The sequence below is a fragment of the Neodiprion fabricii genome, chromosome 1 (assembly GCF_021155785.1).
Source record: "Neodiprion fabricii isolate iyNeoFabr1 chromosome 1, iyNeoFabr1.1, whole genome shotgun sequence".
Taxonomy (NCBI): Eukaryota; Metazoa; Arthropoda; class Insecta; order Hymenoptera; family Diprionidae; genus Neodiprion; species Neodiprion fabricii.
In genome coordinates, this window is record NC_060239.1 from 14,353,000 (window position 1) to 14,376,664 (window position 23,665).

Genomic DNA, 23,665 nt, shown 5'->3' on the forward strand with positions numbered 1-23,665 from the left:
ATTAATTACTTCTATATTTTTAACAACTATACTTTTAACAATTGGAGAAGCCGACAACGATTATTGTCATTTATTTGAAGACCTTGCGCTCGCCGAATTGTATTTTACGATTCTGACTGTATCTTAATCCTCCTTCCTATAAAAGGTAAATTACTATTTAAGTTTTATCACTTTATAACCATAACAGATATTTAATATGTACCCACCAACCTACAATAGAGAATAGCTTCAATAGTTTTACATCTATAGTAATTAATGTCTTATTGTATATTTTTTATATTATAAAGAAATTTTTTGTTCTTGACAGTTAAATAAAAAAATTAATCGTTCTGAGGAGGGCCCATATCCGGGCCGAAACGTTAACGAAAATACGTTTTACATTTCTATGACCGCTCACCAAGATCCAATAATATATCATCTACGAGGTCGAGAATTCTTACCCTTCACCAGAGGGCAGATATAGTTACGAGCGAATAAGATTGCTCAGAATATCATCTAAACATACGTAGATCTTCCGTATTGGTCCTCCTTTCATAAAAAATGGAAGGAACCAATTAGAAAGCACGTTGGAAAACTGCACTAAAGAATGACTTCTAAAGAGCGTGGCAGTATACCAAAACGGGGCTGTTCAACACAAACCGCTTAACAGAGCAGTTCGGAAAAGTCATGTAACTAGAACCGTTTATCGAAAACCTTTCGAGCAACTGGTTGAAAAGTATCATTCAACCAGAGTAGTTCGCAGAATATCTTAGAATCAAAACAAGTAAGATAACTCTGAAGGAATTTCGTACTTCTCTTTTCATTTGAATATCATTATTGTCATAATAATATTCAATCTTCAAAATTTCGACTGAGTTAAATTAAAATTAACTTAAACAGTGTTTAATTTGCATTGTTACTTAACCAAATCAATTACTTTTCAATGTGAGTTAATCAGACTGCCGAATCTACTAAACTATCTCCGTACCCATTTTGATATATCCACTGGCACTCTATCTGGCATTGGTGAATTCGTTTCTTTATTAGAGGGCCCTCCTCAGAAAAATTTATTTAAAACATCTGTCACGAACAGAAATAATAAAATAATGTACAACTCAGTTATAAAAAAATTAAATATGAAAGGTTAAGGTAATAAGCAGGGATGTTTATGCAAATATAAATGAGAGGAATTACCTGGTATAAACTGACACTTTCAATTACCGAAGAAAAGGAACCACTAGTATGTAGTGAATGCGTGTTCGAATAATCGAATAAAACACAAAAGTTCATTTTTTTAAAAAAACAAAAAAACACTACGACAGCAATACGAAACTCCCAAGCATTCATCTTTATTGTTAATTTAATAAAAACACACAGCGACCGTTTTAGGCTTTGAGTATGGAGCACTTTTGGACATGTGGAACGTCCAGTGTATAGTGGGAGGAGACCGATATCAGTCATTATCAGAGCAAGCACAGAGTCAACGGGTTAAATAGAAACCAGAATTTGTTAAGAAGGTAAAATCGAGAGCAAGCTCAGTTGGTAATAGATAGTTACGATGGGTGTATCACAGAGGTGTAAATAGTACTCAGATGTTCAATATCTTGTCTTCGATTGACAGAATTGGGATATGCAACAATATTGCACATTTCTAACAACAACCTATTGTAATACAATGGTTCAACGTCAATAATTCTGGCTTGAGAATAATTGAATAAATGGTCGAAATCGATGGCATGCCTCGTCAGTGCAGTATAATTATTCTCATGTTCATGGATATTGCGTTTATGTTCAGTTATCCTGGTGTGTAGTTGCCTACTTGTTTGACCTATGTAGGACATGTTGCATTGGTTGCAGGGAATTTTGTAGACTACACAAGAACGCATACACGGGGGTAAAGGGTCCTTGCCAGAATTAAACATAGAGGATAGATCATGTGCATTTTTACCCACAAATTGGATTTTATACTTAGAGAATATTCTGTTGAGTGGCTCAAACAAACCCGCAACGTATGGGATGGAAACAAAGTTTTTTTGATTAACTTGTGCACCAGATGCATCATTATTATTGTTGGAACTGATCGATGACAAGATGGAATCGTATTTGAGATGTATATGTTTGTTGAGCAGACGAGTTGGATAGTCATTTTTACGTAGTACCTGATAATTCAAGGACATATTTTTGTTATGAAATTCCATACTTGAAAGTCGAATCGCTCTATCAACCAAACAATAAATCGTCCCAATTTTGTAAGATCGGGGATGGTGAGAATGAAAATTTAAGTACCTTTGTGACCAGGTAGCCATATGGAACCAGTCAGTTTTGATGAGCTGGTTATCATTATTGATCAGAACATCCAAAAAGCTAATTCGATGATTACACTCTATTTCAGAGGTGAATTGCAATCTCGGATGGAATTGGTTGAAGACAGATAGCATTTCAGTAACTTTATCAGAAGGGACAGCTGTGATTATGTTATCTACATATCTGAAATAAAAAGGAGGCTTGAAGTCCAGTTTGTTGAGACAATATTGTTCAAGATCATCTAAAACCAAATCCGACAAAATTGAAGAGAGAGGCGAGCCCATCGGTAAACCATAAGTTTGAGCATAGTTGTTCTGATTAAATTTAAAAATGGCAGCCTTAAAACAGATGTGTAATGCTTTTATGAGTTCATTAAGTGGGACAGGAATCTTGTACACCAACTGATGCCAACGCTGCTTCACCGCGTTGATTGCTAGATCTTGTGGAACATTGGTAAACAATGACACAACATCCAGCGAAACCAACACATGATCAGGTGGGAGACGAAAGTTCCTGATAGATTTGACCAGAGCAAAACTATCTCTTATATGTGACAGAGGAGGGACAATGTTGTTACGTGTTGAAGCGAGCTAGATTGATGGTAGGACTGTCTGTGAACGAGACTATAATTCTTACCGGAGTATCCGGTTTATGAATTTTAGGCAGCCCGTAGGCTCTAGGTGGTAAAAAATCAGTTTTTGCAATTTGCCGTCTAAGTTGTTCAGAAATGAGTTTACTTTTGGACCAATCCATTGCTAATTTTTTAACTTCTTGTTGCAGGGTACAAGTCAGATCATATCTAACAACTTTGTAGGTGTTGTTGTTAGAGAGTTGATGCAACATTTTTTCCTCGTACATTTGTTTGTTCATCACAACAGTCGTGTTGCCCTTGTCTGCCTTCAAGAAAAGTGAATCCTGGTTATGTTTATGAAAGATCTTAGTTTCATTAATTTTATCAAGGATATTCTTGTCAACGTGAATGAGAGAAGGGGTGTTAATGAACTTTTTTAAGGCGTTTGTAAAATCTAGCCGAGCCATATTGCAGCGGTCAGAGGGATTAAAAGAGATCTTTGATTCAAAATCAGAGATAAGTTTGTTGGTTGGAATGCGGTGGGGCTTAAAAGGAATGCCATATTTGGGACCCATTTTTAGAACGTCAGCAACATTGACAGGAATTTCCGTATTACTAAGGTTCACAATCCAATTTTCAAAGGTCGAGTCAATTAGATTAGAAGTGGGTCTTTTTTTGTTTTTAATAAGATTAGCTAGCTTGTTGATGTGAGAAGCCTTGTGAGCATTGAAAGCCGGTTCCAATTTTGAGTGTTGTGTGTCGAAAAATTATTTTGACACCTCGACAGGTAATTCTATCAAAATATTGTTCTCAAGCGCCAGCAAAATATTTTGATATTTAATGATGGTCGCATGAGAGTCACTTATCTCGAGATTGAGTAACGACCTTTGAAATTTGTGTACATTATGGTGGTGAGCAGTTCGCGACTTAGACATTTTAAAACTAATACCGTTAGAGATAAGCTTAGGGAATTTTAAATAGGTTGGCAAGATCGATCGTTTCTTGCAGATTAAAAGAAAGGTGCGGTGGTTTTTTAGCTTCAACAGAGACTCGGATATGGTGGCCCGAGGTAGCAGCTTTCCCGCCAAAGTCTTCCCATATGCAAGCGAGATATCATGAAAAAACCCCATGGTTTCCACGTTTTATTCCGTTAGTATGATGAAGACGATTTTTCTTGACCTTGGTGAATTGTTGAATAATATTATTCTTTCTTCTTTATTCTTGGATATGAAGGTCGTGAACATCAAAACACAAAACTTTAACACAAGAAAAGTGTTTTGATGTTCACGACCTTCATATCCAAGAATAATATTATTCAACAATTCACCAAGGTCAAGAAAAATCGTCTTTATCGTTCTTTTTCTTGGAAATATTTCCTCAAAACCCTACATACCAGGTTCCAAAACTCGCTCTCAAGATCTTGTTTGAACGACGCCGTGCGATAGTAATGAAGATGTGGATTGCTCAGTGGGTACTCAAATGCTCAATAACAAAATCAAAAAATGAAAGACATATTTTCAAAATATAGGCAATCGTTGACGTTGTCCCTGATATTCATTGTCAGTATCGGTGGCCATGGAGTACGTCAGTAGAAATTCGGCTAAGCATTCTGTGATACAGCTCTATGAGAAGTGAAGACACCTGGTGGTGCTGATGTCTCGTGCAAAAATCTATACCCGATGGATTGAAGAATCTAAGAGACCGACTTAATCCTTAGCGTCGAGACGCCCATCATTTGTAATGCTCTAGTTACACTTGCCTTCGACTTCTACCGCAAGCCGCACTCGTTCAGATGTTGCCTATTTTGGGCACTTGTTACACAATATACTATTTCCATACCTTTTCTATACGCGAGCGATATGAATCCTGTGTAGAAACACGATGTGTGTGCGTGAGTGTGCGTCGTGCAATTTCTTGTGCAATGACATCTCGACGATGAATGAACGGATTTTAATGATATTGATCTTGAATCTCTGCTCTTAATCGACGCGGCTCTTTTTAACTCATAACTCATCAGATTTTGCTTTGATTGATCCAGCAGTGTTTAGGTTAGTTAAATGAGACAGTTCAAAACTGAGTAGCATCTTATTTGATAGTGTTTTTTCAGCTCCAAATGTGTCCACGTGAGTAGTTCACAGGCTAGCTCATTCGGATCAATTGGACTCTCAATTACTTGTTTTAATGACCATACGAGCGCACGCACAGCATCATATATCTCAAACTTCAAAATCATTTCATTACTCTGGAGAGAAAAAATTATTATACACCACATTCCTGTGAGCGTATATATTCACATCCAGAGAAATGCATTTGATAAAAGTCTTCAAAGTAATCTAAAGCATTGTTCAATCGATATCTGAGTGAAAAAAAGATACATACGTGAATGGTTCCCCAATAATGATGTCATCTCGGAGCTCGAAATCGAATTTTATATCATTGAACTTTTCGTTAAGGTAATAACGACTGAACAGTGATGCGCTGTGTTGCAATGCCTTCAACATGACTGCTCTCTCCTCGCCCGATTCTGAAGCAGAAAACGGTGGTATGTTATGTTCTTCGGATGCAGGATGAATCATTACTGCATTGAATTCTGTTTTCTTTTTTAACTTTTTTTTTTTAACGCATTTACTTACTTTCCGGGTATTTGTACATATTTGTGATATCGTCACGTTCCCATTTTCCAACTGCTTTTGTGCAAACAGATCTTCCAATTCTGTGAAAATACGTAGTATGTTGTGAATTTCAGAAATAAATTAAAAATACACCTCTATCTGAAACTAAAATATCTATTATCAGAAAGAACGGTAGTATAGCAAAGCTATTGTACAAGTCGATAGGGATACAATTACGTCCGAAACTCGCCTAGGGACTCTCGAACAATATGCGACAGAGCGACAGTTGAAAATATGTGACCTTCATGAAGCTTTTGATCACATAAGTTGATTATTTCAGCAGTTATTCTAAATGTGGTTAATTCATAGTAAGCCTCGCGTTCGAATTAATCGTGTAAGTGTGTGGGTAGCAATGCGCAACGAGCGTGCAGCGAGCGTCGCAATGCAATAAAGATTCTATAATTGTGGGTCATGACCCCGGTGGATTGGCAATATGCCAAGATTTGCATGCAGTGCGTCTGTCATAGTAGATAGAATACGAGAGTTCTGGATACAAAGATTCGATCGTTTTTACCCGCAGGTAGTTTGATAATGATATTCTAAAGTGTTCGAAGAGCGGATATTTTGAATTTTGCCCTGTTTATTGATCGGTTGCTGTTTCACCGGTCAGGCCCACTTTGTTTCCAGTGTTCACCGTAGGATGCTGTTACCATAGATGGCGCTGCCCGCATTACCGGCTGAATTTACCCAAGAGGGGGGGGGGGATGTTTAAATCTTTCACCGCAAGATGGCTACGATTTTATTGAGTAGCGATGGGAAAATATTGTGTAAGAAAATGACGATTTGAGGCTTTTTCACCAAAATATGTCGAGATAAGACAGTGCAGATAATGAACGCAATAGGTGCCAATATAAAAAAATCAGTCTGGAATAGGGGAGTCATGAAATATTTGCCCGCAAAATGCCTGAAGATATTTCTGAAGATTTGAAGATTAATAAATCAGTTTGGAATGTAAAACGATTCATAAAAAAATGTCCCACAAATATCTGATGTCGTTGTTAATAAATCAGGTTTGAATAGGGGTATTTATGAAAGAAATTTCCCACGAAATGCATGACGAGTCGTGTTCAGTGGAAAACTTTAGTGGGGACAAATAGTACATAAACGTAAGCTTATTTCCAATAGTCACTCTGTGCTATCGTTTTTGCGTAGTAAACTATTCTCACTAGTCCAAAAAGAAACTCTCATCGAGAACGCAATGGATCTGGGGAAAATCAACCACGTCAACCACTTGGAGAATCTGTCTATCAAGAAGATGTCGGAACGCGTAATTAGTGGGTTATTTGATGTCGTTGGGCTAAGACTGTTCGAAAAGAAATTTGGGATACGTGTTCTGGCAAGGATCGATGGAGAATACAACGTTTTTTTATCGCTGAGAATCGCGAAGGTCCGACAAGATGGTCCTATAATTTGGCTAGCTTACTGACTGAATACAGGGCTACTAATGCTTGATCAACACGAAACACTATAAAATACTTGTAAAAAATCTGTGGCGGATGTACCGAAGATTGTGAGAAATGCGTCTTATGTGTACGACAAGGGTGAGGAGTAGAAAGCATGGCTGACGAAGATCCTCGATGACACGATACTGTCTAAGATGCAACTGTCTACCCAAAAATGTAGACAATACGCACAAAAATAGTAATAGAATTTAACACAATTACACGCATGTACATCTAGAAAAATAAAATTTATTATATGTATATAAAAAAAAAGAATGTTTCACAAGTATGCATATATCTTCATAACTTTTATCGGTTCTTGCAGTATAAATTTATTCAAAGGAAAGACGTAAATATTATAAATTGTACTTCAGGAGAAATATATAATGAATAATTGCAAGTTTCTATATAATTTATAGTTTATTGTTCAAAATCATGTATAGAATTCACACTATCCAGTTCACCATCATCATGACTATCTTCAATATCTATCATTGTGGCTGTCATCTCATTCCCCCATACCCTAAAAATAATTTCTATAAATACATGTACATAATACATGTAATACTGGCAGTTTGGCCTCACTTTGGCCCGCCGTACATCCCCCACGAGCTTCCGAAGCTTCTTTAGTGAGAACTCCGACGCTGCTTCCAAAAAGCCAATAATTATTTCCTCGCTCGATACCTCATCCTTCCCCCAATCATTGGTCAACCAACCTTATCATCGGCGATTGGAGCTGGGACAAATTCATGGTCGCATAGAGAATAACATGACAGTAAAAAAAAAGAACTGCAAAATCTGTCAAAAGAGCAAACGAAATGTGAGTTGGATTATTATTAATACCACAAAGCAGATGGGTACTGAAGTGCTACACACTAATACTTCTACTGATATAAAAAGAAAATTAATCATACAGTATCAATTATAATTTTATTTTAATTTATTTATAGTACACATACCACTTCTCCGAGTATCGCTCATCGTCGGAAAAGGGGTCAGTTAGGTCAAGATGGTTAAAGTCTGGTTCAACCTCCTGCACCTTAAAGACGTAGGCTCAGAGGATGAGGGGGCCGAGGATGGGCGTTGGGATTGGGGTGGTAGCGTGTGGAGAGGTCGTCAGGATGTTGGTTAGTGCCGCCAGTCCGCCTGAACTACAAAGGGTGGCGGCACATTGAGGGCGCGGCCATAACCCCACCGACTGAGAATCTGGCCCCATACAGTTCTTTACTACGAATATGAATTTTTCTTCTCTTCAAACACTGTATATGTAAGAATGTATGTAGATGGAGAATGTTTACATTTTGTATTCTTGCTTCCGATGGAAAGCCAAATAAGACGGACAGGCCGTCTAATTCATAAAAAAAAGACATCTACCTTAAAATGATCAAACTTCAACCTTCGATAACTTCTGAACAGTCAGGTATACAAAAAAATTGTAAGCGGCCATTTTTTTAAAGAATTCAATTTCTTACGAAAATATGAGACCAATTTTTTTTCAGAAATAGTAGATACCGAGATGTGTATTTTTCTTCCTCACCATGAGAAAAAATTAGAAAACTGCGAGGTGGAGGACCTCCCTATTAAAATTAAGAGCTCATACTTGGAGAGAACGTTTTTGAGGTCTCTACCAACCAAGTTTTCGGAGTATAGAGTAAAAAAAAATAGTCAATTTTTTTGGACCACCCTAATATATATTGTAACGTGGCGTTTCAGAGTCACCCGTCAGAAGGGCACACAACCGTTATTATTTCTAGTTTATGCGTCCTCAGCAGGGTACTTCAACCGAACTCGATACAAAATAGGCAATAACTACTTTTAACTGATTCTTTCTTTGTAAATTCTGTATTTCGCGCTTCCGCGCACGCTAATAAGGTACTTGGACGACAACGATCCCGACCACCGAGGGACCGATATCCACCGTTTCGAGCTCTCGACGACTTCGCCTACCGACGGTCTAATCAGACTATACTGGCTACCTTGGTGCACTTCCCTTGCTACCGGGGTAGCATCCACCCGAACCTTCCGTATCGCCTCGAATGTCGGTGAACAGGGAGATAAAAATCCTCCCGATGGCCGAGGGCACCGCTCCTCAAGGAGGAACCAGCCGCCCGCTCTATCGGATGCCGTAAGGATGGCGTGAAGGGCAGACCGTAGCCTGCCATCTTCCGACTTACCGGCCTGGTGCCGGACCGACCCCAAACCACTACGTCCAGATTAATAAAGCCATCGTTTCGAGGATCGACGCAGCCTTCCTATCGGCAAGGACTAATTGTGTGGGTCGTGGTCCACGGTTTAGCCAACTGTCTGACTGCACGACCTCGGATATAGGCAGCCGGCTACTGCCTGTACAAAAGCCGGTGAAAGTGAACAGTGAGGCGTCACTCTCCACTCGGTAATTCTGACCGAGAGGCACCCTGTGTATGCCTCTGTCAAAGAAGTCCCCGATGATAGGCAACCTGGACAGTAAACTGAAGCAGCTATTAAATCGTACGAGTTGGTGTCAATGACGAAATCACGAGCAGTACATTACGCCACATCTAGCGGTAATCTTCGAAAACGCATGACCACGCCGTAACCAATATTCGCCACAGGGGGATGGTTTATTTGCGGTGGGGGTCAACCAACCAATCAAAGGGAAGAAGAATCACCTCACGACAACCGCGAGATCGGCGAGCCGAACTCCGACCTCCTGTTATTCTACGCTTGACCTGCTGAGTGACAGCTACGAATTTCTGAATCCTCCCGATATAAGCTCTCGATCCTTCTTCCTCTACCGCTACCGTTTCTATCTTACTATCGTTTTGCTCTACCGTTAGATTCTTCCTATAAATTCAAGTCCTTTCCGTCCTTCCTGTTTTCCCTTATTTAATATCATAAGTTTTATTTTAAATTAGACTCAGTGTTGTGTGCCTGAGATCATCTGTTATGGTAAGGCTTCTGCCTCTGTATTGTACCGTTACGAAGTTGCTCATAATTTCTATTCTTTCTCATGGTATTAATCGACTTCGTGTGAATCATGGTCCACGGATTAGAGTTGTAGTAAGCCGCCGTGTGACTGCATGATTTCAGTGATTAATTACACCGGCACACAAAAAAAAAAATTCTCTGTACTTTTGACCGGACCCATCCATCTCTATGTATTTTGACCTGCTGAATCCGAATCCGAGGTCCGTTTTACCCCTATACCCTCAGATTTCGAGAAAACTTTGAAAAACCGAAAAAATAACAAAACTTGGCAGTTTTCGTGATATAAAAAATTCTGCGGAGCTGAACTAAGCATGATTTTCATGTTTTTTAATCCGTTAAATACGAATACAAAGTTTACGTAGACCATAAACTGTTTTAAATGCAAGAAAATTGCAAAAAATTCTTATATACTCCAAAAAATCTAGTTATTGTGATGAAAAAAAATTGTATGCAGCTAGATCAATGATGATTTTCATGTATTATGATCCGCTGAATATAAATCTCTAACGTATTCGGCCCAGACGTCCGTAGGGACCTATGTACACAGCAAAAAACCTCTCAAAATTTCGAAAACCTAACGTTGTTATGGTAAAAATCAATTATTTTATAAAAATAAAATATATTTCACATGTGATTGAATTTTTGAAGCACAAATTTGAAGATTATTTGGCCTCAAACCCAAATAAATTTAAGTAAATCGCAAAAAATCTGTAAAATTACAAAAATTTCGGATAACCGCACTTATAGAGATAAAAAATGCCTGGTTACAGACACAAGCATCCAAATAAAAAATCAAAAATGCTTGAAAGCTACTCTTGTATAACTGACTTTGCTGGACGCCGAAGAGAGATGTACCCGATGAAAACCGAAAGCGAAAAGAAAACGCTGTACATAAAGCATTTTAAGACAAAACGGTTCGATATCAGCAAAGACCGGATTGGAATAAAGGCGATTCACCGCACTTTTTGTGATTTCTGCAGATTTTTTGTGAGTCACTTCAACTTTTTCGAGGTTTCAAGCGAAATAAATTTTAAATTCATACTTCACAAATCAAGTAATATGTAAAATATACTTTGTATAAATTTAAAAATCGATTTTCATCATACAACCTTGAATTTTTTGAAAATAGTTGCAATTTTTCGAGATTTTCAAGAATTTTTTGCAATTTTCTTGCATTTCAAACAGTTGATGGTCTATGTAAACTTTGTATTCGTATTCAACGGATTAAAAAACATGAAAATCATGCTTAGTTCAGCTCCGCAGAATTTTTTATATCACGAAAACTGCCAAGTTTCGTTATTTTTTCGGTTTTTCAAAGTTTTCTCGGAATCTGAGGGTATAGGGGTAAAACGGACCTCGGATTCGGATTCAGCGGGTCAAAATACATAGAGATGGATGGGTCCGGTCAAAAGTACAGAGAATTTTTTTTTTTGTGTGCCGGTGTTATCTTCGTGTCTGAGCGACCTCGTAACTTCCGAATAATCAATTTTTTTGTATTTATAATTTTTATGGTTATTTGTGAATTTCTAATAGCCTACTTCTGTATTTTCTATCGTATCTTGAGACCTATTGGCTTTACGTTTCATTTCATACTTTTTTGTAATAGTAGTGTGCCTTATATTTTATTTCTGTTAATGCTTATTATATTTTTATTTATTTTTGTGCCTATTGTATCGTATATCGAGTTCCTTGGAGTACAACCGAGCGTAGAATCAGCCTCTAAATATTACCGCGCCTTTTTTCTATTGCTATTGGCAATTTTACATTATTTTCGCCTGTTATTCTTTTCTCCGTATCTTGTTACGTTAAGTTCTGCGTCTTGATCTTGATTCTTTTATACTGCGGTGTATTTAGTGTATTTCTTTATTTTGTGAACTCTCCGAATTTCTCACTCTCTCATAATTTTGTATTTCGTATTCTCTCAAAAGTTATGTTTAGGAATTCATTGTTTAATTCCTCAGGTCCGTAATCATTATAAATTATTGATTCTATTCGTTTATGAATAATTCTACCGAAAGTTATCTAGTCGATCGTTTACGCTGCCGATTTTGTAAATTGTTAAAGAATGTCAATCTCTCGTACTGGTTATAATCTACGGTAAATTCGTCGTATTATCTACTGAGCTATCGTTACCTTGTTTTCTATCGATTGCAGTAAAGTTGTCCCGTTTTTAATTGACAGAATAATAATTTTCGGGGCGTCATTTGTACCTTGGGTAAGATCAGGTCGCTCAGTGACGTATAGTTTTGAGTAAGTTCTTGCATTATATCGCTTCTCTCGACCTGCGTTAATTTTTCTCTGTTAACTACCGTCTTTCGTTTTGAAGCTACCGTTTAATTCTATTCTACCGAAATTATTGTGAACAACGATTGCTTATTTTATAAACTACCGCTGTCGATACCATTTCATTTGCCTGTCTCAACCATGTAACCTTTTCGACAATATATGATCGATTGACCGACCTGTTCATTTTCCTTCTGACTTGAGTTTATTCTTTATTTTATTATTTTCTTAATTCTGTAATTATTGTTGGCTGCCTTGAATATCACCGCTCTACCAGTTCGTGTAAGTACCTGAGCCTAGCCAGCCATAGAACGGGTTCTCTATTCATTTTTCGTACGGTTTCGTGTTATTTTTATTGATTCGTATTATTGTTTGAAAATCGACGCTGACGCGTCTGGCGCCCAACATATTTGATTTTGTTATAGTTTAATATTCTGAATAAGTGGAGAATCGCGCCAAAGTGTCAACGGTAAGTCCTCATCCGAGGGTCACAGAATTTTGCATTACAATATATACATATATATATATTGTGACGTGGATTTTTCTGCACCTCGGTTACTCGGAGCAAATAACCGGGAACTTACCGCGTGCACAATAATTTGGCGTCCACGATGTACCCTGGATCTAAAACAATATCGCAAAGTTTTTGTTGGGCGCCTGGCGTGATTAACACGCCTCGAAATCATTCATACGCTATTCCTCGGGCATATGCTGGATAGCTCAGTACCGCGGAGAGGGGAGGGGTAATTTTTGGAGAGAGAGAGAGACACTCGAAATACACACGCTATTTAACAAAAGTAAAAGAAAATCTTATATTTCATCATAGCGGTGATACAAACAAAAGAAAAATATAATTCAAAAATCGCTCATCGCGAGTCTAAACTTAAATAGAAAATTACACGTAACCTACTCTATTTCTTACTCTAATGAGCTCGCGGCTCCCTAACTAAAACGTCACTCGACGATCACAAACATCCTCATACGCAATTCTCAAAACGTCACTCGACGATCGCAACATCCTCATATGCAATTCTCAAAACGTCACTCGACGATCGCAACATCCTCATGCGCAATTCTCAAAACGTCACTCGACGATCGCAGCATCCTCATGCGCAATTCTCAAAACGCAAATTCGCCATTTGTTCTCCATGGCGATGATTGCTCGAAACGAAACTAAAACTAATTATTCAACGGTGCGCCGTCAGGTCTCGCAAACTAAAACACCATGCTCAAACTTCTCGTCTCAACTGCTGCGCAACGCAACGGCAATTTCGACTATACATCGCCTAACCTCGACTAAACACTATCTTAACTAAACGTAAACTTAACTAGGTGCAAGCACCCCTATATTTAAGTTCAACTAAACACAAGCTCAAAGTAACTCAACTAAACCTACATTATCTTAACTAACGGGTACGGAACTCAATGCAGGCGCAACTAAACGTAACCTAAACTATACGCAATCGCAACGCATCCGAACTTAATTCTTTTCAAAATTCCCCAAAACGTTACCCGCTAATCCGAGCACTCCAATTCGGTGCTTCCCGACCTACTCGAGAGGTGACACAAAAAGAAAACGATAACGCGGCTCGACCCGATACAGCGAAATTCGGCTATACTTGATTTCACTAACGAGAAAGATTCAACTAAAACCCGTGACGCTACTCAACTTTTTCAGAAACTCAAAATTTACTTTACTCTAACTCGCGGACTCAGGCTACGGTCATCAAGCAAGAGAATCGGCAAAAGAATTTCGAGTACTTTTCTATAACGCAAATCCAAAACGGCTATCCGTTACTCGGCAAGCCTTTTCACAATTATGCTCGAAATTCAATCGCGGGGATAGAAGCAGCGCTTACCTTCTACATCCTTGCAACCCCCTTTCCATTCCCTTCGCGATTTTTGGGCGACTCCATTGATTCGCGGAACTCCCCCAAAACGCGACTACTAATCACGACCGCCAGAACTAGAGTGGTTTCAAAAACCTACCACCTGCCGCAATACGGATCTCGATACGCTATCCCATACGTGACGTCATACCCCCAAGAATACGCAATAATCGATCCGTCATCGATTTCGTCGATCGCGCAACTCGACGCGCACCTTCGATAGCATCGTTGCGCAGAACTTAAAGCTAGCTCGCAATCTCGTCCTCCGCGCAGCTCCATGACGTCTTGGCGGTGAGCGTGTTGCTCCCTCGTCGCTAGTCGGTCCGTCGCAAGTTCGCCGGTCAATTGTTGGCGGGTTGAAGGGGAAGAGGCTGCGGCTCGCCGGCCGCCGGCGGGAATCGCGTCCACCTTGGATTCCCGCGATGCGGGGATCTGCGTCGGCTCCCCCTCCGCAGCCTCGACATCCTTCCTTCGCAATTGTTGCTAGTCCGCCATTTCGCAATTTCTTCGAATTCGGTGTCGACTTCTTGCCTGATGCCGTTGTAGCTCGAAAATAAAAAGAACAAAAAAAACTGAAATATCTTACGCTGGTCGCTAAAGTGTCCCCTCTCGGAGTTTCGGATGCGTGACTCTAGTCCTGGCGCTCTTTTTCAAAAACTTCGCGACTCAATTGCGAAAATTCCTAAATTTTGGTTCCGCCCAGGGTTCAAAGAGCCCCTTGTAACGGGCATCAAAAATGCCACGTTACAATATATATATATATATTAGAGTGTTTCAAAAAAACCGACAATTTTTTTATTTGAAAAACACTGAAAAATCTTCTGAGTGTCCCTCAAAAATGACCTCGATAAAATACGAGCTCTTAATATTGATATTTAGAGGTGGCGATTCTCAGTTTTCTATTTCCCATTTAAATAACATGGGAAAATTTTTTATTATATTTAGAATTTCATTGCTCGAAAACGAATCAGTGTGAAGATGTAACCAAAACATATTGTTGTAGAAAATTTTACGCTCTACAAAAGAGATCCAAATAAAGATTTGCGTAATGTGAGTCGTTTCGGAGTTATCAGGCCTCAAACATCGAACCGTTTGAAATAATGATGTTATTAATTTATAAATGCTACAAAACTGACTTATATCACTTGAATACACAATATTATTGACTTGAAAATTGAAATTATGTATTTTCCAATGAAATAATAATTAATAAATTTCATTAATCAACGACATGAGTCAGTTTTGTAGCATTTATAAATTAATAACATCATTATTTCAAACGGTTTGATGTTTGAGGCCTGATAACTCCGAAACGACTTACCTGACGCAAATCTTTATTCAAATCTTTTTTGTAGAGCGTAGAATTTCTTACAAGAATATTTTTGTTTATATATTAACACTGATTCGTTTTCGAGCAATAAAATTCTGAATTTGAAAAAAAAATTTTCCCACGTTATTTAAATGTCAAATAGAAAATTGAGAATCGCCACCACTAAATATCAATATTGGAAGCTCATATTTTACCGAGGTCATTTTTGAGGGATACGAGGAAGATTTTTCAATGTTCTTCGAAAAAAAATTAGTTAGTTTTTTTGAAACACTCTAATATATATATATATATATTGTGACGTGGTATTTCGCACCCCGTCACATGGTTTAATTATTGCACTTCCCTACATACGAAATATCGCTAAAGATAACGAAAGCACATCTGAGAGTAGTATAGCGAGGAGAGTTCTGCGTGGAAACACCTTCTTTACCGACCAAGCCGACCAGTCCGCCTATACATTTTCTCCAGACTCAAACCCTTTTCCGCTCCGCGCAGCCCAGACGCAAACCCTTGAAAAATACTCCCACTCTCGCAGGATAAAATGTGCTCTGCCGACCGTTCGTCGGTAAAAAATCCTCCAAATGACCATGATCGTCGGTAAAAAACGCCTGAAATTGCCGTGGTATTACCCCTTATGGGATAAGTTGTGTTCCTTGTCGGTAAAGAAAATCATGCTCATCGAGCGGTATCGATAACTGCATTACCGAGCGCACTCCGTGAATCCTCAGGCGTTCGAGCGGTCCCCGTGGATCCTCGAACGTACGACCGGGAATCCTGGCGTGTGTCAGGTTTTGAGAGCTTCCAGAAGGTTCGAGAAGATTCTCACGGCCTTGAACGAATCTTAGACAAACAATGCGTTCGGCAAGTTTCGACTCGACGGCGAGCGGCATGCGGTCAAAGGATTTCGGTGCGACGTTGAATTTTAGACAAACAATTCTCGGAATCGTCCGACGAAAACAATACTCGGAATCGTCCGACGAGTTTCGACTTGACGGCGAGCGGCCTGCGGACAACGGATTGCAGTGCGACGTTGAGTTCGTGAGCCCTGTGAAGAAGCCGCCTCGGTATGTGTGAGTCACGTCGGTGTTTACCCATAAAAGGGACCATGTCAGCGTAGAGCGATCATTCTAGAGCAAGCTTCGCAACTCTATCTGTCAAGTGTGTGATCGAAAGAAGAAGAAGAAACATGGATTCCGAAAAGTGTTTGAAATTAATACAAATTATGGAAACGGCGTTCAAGATTTTATCTGAAAAATCGTCACCGGCAGAGATTGCAAAATAGATTCGACTCGGAACCCAAAATATCAGGCTTTTGAATAAAATCTTACGCAACAACGCCTCAACGATCGGGGAGAAGACAAGAATTTTGACCATAATTGGAATTCTGAAATCGTTGACAGTCAAATTTCAACAATTTCAAAAAGTGGGTGACGGATTACGAAGCCGACGAAGGAGCGATCGAGTACGGTGGGAAGATTTGGAGACAGCTTTCGAGAGTCGAATTCGAACGGGAGCCATTATCAATCTGCGGCATGAAGATTTGAACAGGTTTTTGGAAGATGCGAAACACCTCGTCGTTGCAAGACTGGAGAAAATGCTACGAAAAGTGGGAAGTTTAAAAGCAAATTGTGTCTTGTGTTGTAAATTCAATATAACGAAAAACACTGAACTTGTTGAGGAAATGAAATATTTTAACACCAGAAACCAGATCATCCTCCAGCCAGCTGACATACACGGGTGGTTCGAAGAGAACGTAAAACAAAAAGTGTTGGCCAAGGTGGAAGATTTTCAAGAGTGAAACTCTGGTTGGTCGCTGACCAAAATAATCAATTTGACTGTAAATATCAACAAGTACGTGCCACTGCGAGGCGGTGTGTTCACATACACACCACTATCCAAAGATATTCAAGATAAGAAGGCTGTCGTCAACATCCGCAACAGAGACGCGTATGGCTTCCTCTGGTCGGTCACCGCAGCCCTCTTTCCAGCCAACAACAAAAATCCCAATGAAATTACTTCGTATTCACATTTCAGCTCAGAGCTACAATACGACGGTTTGCATTTTCCAATGTCTTTAGACCAGATTCCAAAATTTGAGAAACTTAACAAACTTTCAATTAACGTTTATGGTATAGATAGTGCGGAAAAACAAAAGCGCAGTGAAATTGTACCTATTTATTCAAGCCGAAACAAGTCTGATAAACCTACAATCCATTTTTTAGTAATAGAGTCTGAAAACGACGATGGCGATGATAGTATGGAAAATATTGAAAAGAATGTAACACATCATTTTGCATGGATTCGAAATTTATCGCGGTTGACAAGTTCCCAAATTTCTAAACGTAATGGTCGTACTTGGTTGTGCGATAGGTGTCTATCACACTTCCAATCTGAAAGATGTTTGTTCAAGCACAATGTAGATTGCATGAATTTCAACAAAACCAAAGTTATTTGACCTACAGATGAGGAAAAAATAGTGAAATTCAAAAATTTCAAGCACAAAGAAACCGTTCCATTCTGAACTTACGCAGATCTCGAATGTTTACTACAACCCACACATGAAAGTTTTGGGGAAAATAGAACAATTTATCGAAAGCATCTTCCGTATAGTATAGCTTACTATCTGCATTGCGCGTTTGACGATTCGCTTTAAAAATTCAAAATTAATCGTGGAGAGACTTACATTCAATGGTTTGTGAACGAGTTAGCGGAATTGGCACATTCGTTAGAAGTTTATTTCAAAACTGTTGTACCGATGGAACCGCTCAATTTCAATCAAATCAACGAATTTCACTCAACAACAGTGTGTCACATTTGTGAAAAACTGTTTACACTCGCAGACGTGAAACATCGTGATCACTGCCATTTCACGGGAAAATACCGTGGTGCTGCTCACCGAGGTTGCAATCTAAATTACCAAAATTCGCACACTATCCCAGTGATATTCCACAATCTGTCGGGTTACGACTCACATTTTCTGATCAAAGCACTGGCCACATCGTTCGAGGGCAGAATTGAGCTTCTACCCGTAAACAAAGAAAAGTACATTTCATTTACAAAATACGTCGAGGGGACAGATATAAAGTTTAGATTTGTAGATTCGTACCGTTTCATGCCCAGTAGTCTTGAGAAATTAGCAACGTATCTCGGTGATGATCAAAAATCAATCACAAGAAAATTTTATCGTAGCTCAGATAAATTTCAGTTATTGAGCAGAAAAGGAGTGTTCCCGTACGAATACATAGACAGTTGGGAGAAGCTCGAGGACACACGGCTACCATCCAAACAACAATCTTACACAAATTTGAATGATCAGGATATATCAGACGACGACTGTGCACATGCATGTGAAGTTTGGCAAACTTTTAACGTTCAAACTTTGGGAGAGTATTCGGACTTGTATTTACAGACGGACGTGTTTTTACTGGCTGACGTTTTTCAAAATTTCCGACAGAATTGTTGGACGACGTACAAACTGGACCCATTACATTACTACACAGCGCCCGGTCTGTCGTTTGATGCAATGTTAAAATGTACAGGCGTCGAGCTCGAGCTTCTCACCGACATAGACATGGTTATGTTTATCGAAAAGGGTATTCGTGGTGGTGTGTCACAGTGTTCGAATAGATACGCAAAGGCCAACAATAGATATATGGGAGAGGAATTCGATCCTGAGGTCGAAGAATCTTATCTCATGTACTCTGACGTTGATAATTTGTACGGTGCTGCTATGAGCTTTGCTCTGCCATACAGTTCCTTCGAATGGTTATCAGACTTCGGACAATGCGACGTTCTTACCATCTTGGACGATGCGGAGTTTGGTTACATACTGGAGGTGGATTTGGGATATCCTGAGGAACTGCATGAAATTCATAAGGATATACCACTGTGTCCGGAGCACTACATACCTCAGATCTCGAATAGTGAACAGCCAAAATTGACGCCCACGCTATTTTCTAAAAAAAAACAACGTTGTTCACTATAGGGTTTAGAAACAATGCTTACAATTAGACTTAAAATTACTCAAAATACACAGAGTTCCCAAATTCAGACAAACCCCGTGGCTCAAAAAATGCATCGATTTTAATACCGATTCGCGCAAAAAATCTCACAACGAATTCGAGAAAAATTTTTACAAACTGATGAACAACGCAGTTTTTGGCAAAACAATGGAAAATGTTAGGAAGTATAGAGACGTCAGACTGATCACGAAATGGGATGGAAGATACGGTGCTAGAGCTACCATAGCTAAAGCCAATTTTCACAGCTGCACCGTTTTCGACAAAGATATAATTATCGTTGAAATGAGTAAGACGAAAGTCAAGTTGAATAAACTATTGTATGCAGGTTTCTCCATCATGGATCTGGCTAAAACATATATCTACGATCTTCATTACAATTAAATTGAGCAGAAATTCGGCAACCGAGCAAAATTAATGTACACGGATACCGACAGTTTGATTTACAATTTTACCGTCCCCGACATATACGAACACATGAAGGAGGACTTGCACAAATTCGATACGTCTGATTATCTGCTTGAGAACGTTTACGGAATACCTTGAGCAAACAAAAAAGTTCTCGGCTTAATGAAAGATGAGAATAATGGAAAAATAATGCTGGAATTTGTAGGATTAAGAGCTAAGTTGTACGCATTCCGAGTCTTGGGAGATAAGAAAGACAATAAACGTGCTAAAGGTGTCAAAGGATCAGCGTTGAGAAAAATAACTTTCAACGATTATTTGGAATGTGTTTTGAACCGTGAAAATCTATCCTCAAATCAGCATTTGATATTGAGTCGAAAGCACGAGGTATACACCGTAGAACAGCAGAAAGTAGCACTAAGCTGGAATGACGACAAGCGGATCGTGTTTCAAAATACAACCGACACGCTTACGTGGGGCTACAAGCCTACACCTTAGCTTTGTAATTTATAACTGTACCATGTCTGTCGATTGTCTAAAAAATAAAGACGCATACTTGTTGTGTGTCGGATATAAAATAAAGAGGGACATACGTTTTTACGAAAAAATTCATGTATTCATAAGTTACATGTCCGATTCGTTTATCCAACTATTGCGTGTATTGTCAAAACCTAACCATTCAACGTATATTTTTCTTCCGCGCTTCTTGAGCACCTTCTCCACCGGATAGATATCCGGATGCCTAACCTTGAGGAGCTCTTGTTCGTAGAAACCACCAGCGATGGGTTGATCTCGGTAGTCTTTGAGCTTGTACGTCACAGGATGAGTATTTTCCACTCGACTTATCGTGAATATTTCAGTCATCCAATTGGGAGTGTAACCTTTCTCGAAGACATTTTTTAATTTGCTGATTCGAACTTTGTCGCCATATTTAAATTTTGCCGATATGGTAGGTATCGCTCGAAGCCCTCCGTACGCCTGACGTAATAACAGCCTCTCGTTTGCAACGGTGACATCCGACGGTTTCATTCTTATGGCTCATTCTTATGGTTTGGTGTTGTTGTAAGCCGAAACCAAATCGGATAAAATATCGAGCCACTTGTATCTTCCTTGCATGCTGAACCGTTTCTACATTTCACCTTTTAGCGTTCGATTGAAACGTTCACAGATCGAAGCCTTCAAATTACTGTACGTGGAGTAAAGGTTGATTCCGTAGCGTGTCATAAGCGATTCGAATTCCGAGTTGTAAAATTCCGTTCCTTTGTCAACGTGTAAATTTTACGGTACCCGTCCTTGGACAAGCACAGAATCCATTGCCTTCGTAACATCATCTCCAGACTTACTCTCTATCGGTATAGCCCACGCATACTTTGAAAAGATATCAATGACTGTGAGCATATACTTGTAGCCTTTGTTTCGTCCAGCGTATGACGTCATATCAACAAGATCCGCCTGCCAGGCCTCGTCGTCGATGCCGCGCACGTCTACACGTCGACGCGGGTAATTCCGGCTTGCAGGTTTATGCAGTTCCGTCACCAGTGCTTGCTTTTTCTCGTTTATATTTCAACGCTATTAGTCTGGTGTCCAATTTGGAAATGATTTCCGCGTTTTGAATCGACAAGTCTCTGCCTGTTTTAAAGTCTGTGTAGAAGGTTTCCAAGGCTTTCTTCGTGGTGATCTCCAAAGCTTTGATCATTTGATCGAGGTTGTCGATTTGTTTTTGCAGCACGCTGAATTTTCGTCTCAAGGTTTTCAAAGTTACAGCATGCTCTGCGGGATCTGCGACGTTGCACAGTCTCTTGTTCCGTATATCGTAATGCCCATCCGCTGTTATTTAAAACCCGACACCCGGAGGACCGCGAGTGTTCGCGGTCGTGTTTTTATTCAGCTGACGTCCAAACACGTCGACGCTCATCTCGGTAATGAATGCAAAAATGACGGGAGCTACTTAATAAATGATTCCTGCTTCGCGTAGCTCTTCGATAATGGAGATTATTTCGTTATTGTGATTCGGATTTCCCGCTGCCTGAGATGCCAGGAGTAAACGAAGACGCTCCACTAACTCGTTTGGATCATCCCAGAAGACGTATTCCGTTTCAACACCTTGTCGAGTGATCATAGCTTGCGGAAGTAGACCTTTACCCTTTCGGCGAGGTGATGGGGAATAATCCATTAATTCGGCAATGACATTTCTAAATTTGTAACTGTCATCGTTTCGAATAGCCCCATCGGATGAGTAATACTTCTTATGTGCGTTCGTTGCGAGGATTATGTTTTTAAAATTTTCCCGATCTCCGGCGCTCACAGAAGAACCGTCAGGCTTCTTTTTGAACAAAAGTTCCAGCAAACCCTTCGTTTTCGGGTAACGCGTGTCGCCAATACGAACGTAGTCACTCTCAAAACATATCAACGAATCACCAATCATTAAACCAAAACTCGGAATGGGAATTCGTAAGTCAAAAAATGTGACCTTGAGAAAAATTATAAATGCTGCAAAACGTTCTATGGTTCCAAGCAACGATGCAAAAGTAGCTATCGAATATGCGCTGAAGGGAGCTGAGAACGCCGTTAAAAAAGCGGGTGGTAAATGTAAAGTGCGAACACCTCGCGTCCTACCGGTACCTTCAGAAGTCGGTGGTTTTCTACCGTTTCTGATTCCTATTTTTGCCGGTCTCAGCGCTACGGGTGCGTTAGCCGGTGATGCGGCAGGTATAGCAAAAGCTGTGAACGATGCGAGCGCGGCTAAACGAGAATTGGAGGAAAGTAAACGACACAACAAACCTATGGAAGCTATCGCGTTGGGCAAAGGGCTCCATATGAAACCGTACAAAACAGGTCTTGGTCTCCATCTTTCGGAAAACTAGATGCGATGATACCACGTCGGGCGTTGACTGATTGGGACTTGTTGAAATATGCAAGAATCTTCAAGGTTCCGCATTTCCGCGGTGTTTTCATGCAAAACTAAGTGCCCGAAAACGGTCCACGAAAAAACGAGTCAGCTATAATCAACCTTGACGACAAAGACGGTCCGGGAACACACTGGGTTGCATACAAGAAACGCGACAATAATATCGATTACTTTGACAGTTTCGGCAACCTTTAACTACCCTCAGACCTCATAAAATACCTCGGCGTTGGTAGCGTCAAGTACAATCATGATAGGTACACGGAAGATGCTTCTGATAAATTGTTCTATTTTCCCCAAGACTTTCATGTGTGGGTTGTAGTAAACATTCGAGATCCGCGTAAATGCAGAATGGAACGGTTTCTTTGTGCTTGAAATTTTTGAATTTCACTATTTTTTCCTCATCTGTAGATAGAATAACTTTGGTTCTGTTTAAATTCATGCAATCAACTCGGTGCTTCGACAAACATCTTTCGAAATTAAAATGAGACAGACACCTATCGCACAACCACGTCTGCTGTGAGCGTTCGGAAATTTGAGAACTTGTTGATCGAAACAGATTTCGAACACAAGTAAAATGAAAGATTCAATTTTTTTCATAATTCTCCATATCGACATCATCATCATCGTCATCGTCAGTGATTTCAGTTTCTATCGCCAAAAGATGAATTACAGGTTTATCAGACTCATTCTGACTCAGGTGAATCGGTACTATTTCACTTTTTTTCCGATCACCTTGGTCTATACCATAAACGTTAATTGAAAGGCCGTTAAGCTTCTCAAATTTTGAAATGGTGTTTTTGCCTAGAGACATAGGAAACTTTATACCATCATACCGTAGCACTGAGCTGAAATACGAGTACGAGCTGGTCGCGTTAGGATGGTTGTTGTCGGCTGGG

The 23,665-nt window shown here is 39.6% G+C and overlaps 1 protein-coding gene across 2 annotated transcripts in view; it reads right to left on the reverse strand.

Moving 5' to 3' along the window:
- The window catches only part of LOC124178615 (annulin), a 423,181-nt gene that overhangs the window by 99,534 nt on the left and 299,982 nt on the right, over positions 1 to 23,665 (reverse strand). For both annotated transcript variants that reach the window (XM_046562524.1, XM_046563406.1), the window contains exons 7-8: positions 5,488 to 5,567; positions 5,234 to 5,378 (exon numbers count right to left, since the gene is read on the reverse strand). In XM_046562524.1, the coding sequence (XP_046418480.1) occupies positions 5,234 to 5,378; positions 5,488 to 5,567 (225 nt within the window). The remainder of the gene's footprint in view (positions 1 to 5,233; positions 5,379 to 5,487; positions 5,568 to 23,665) is intronic.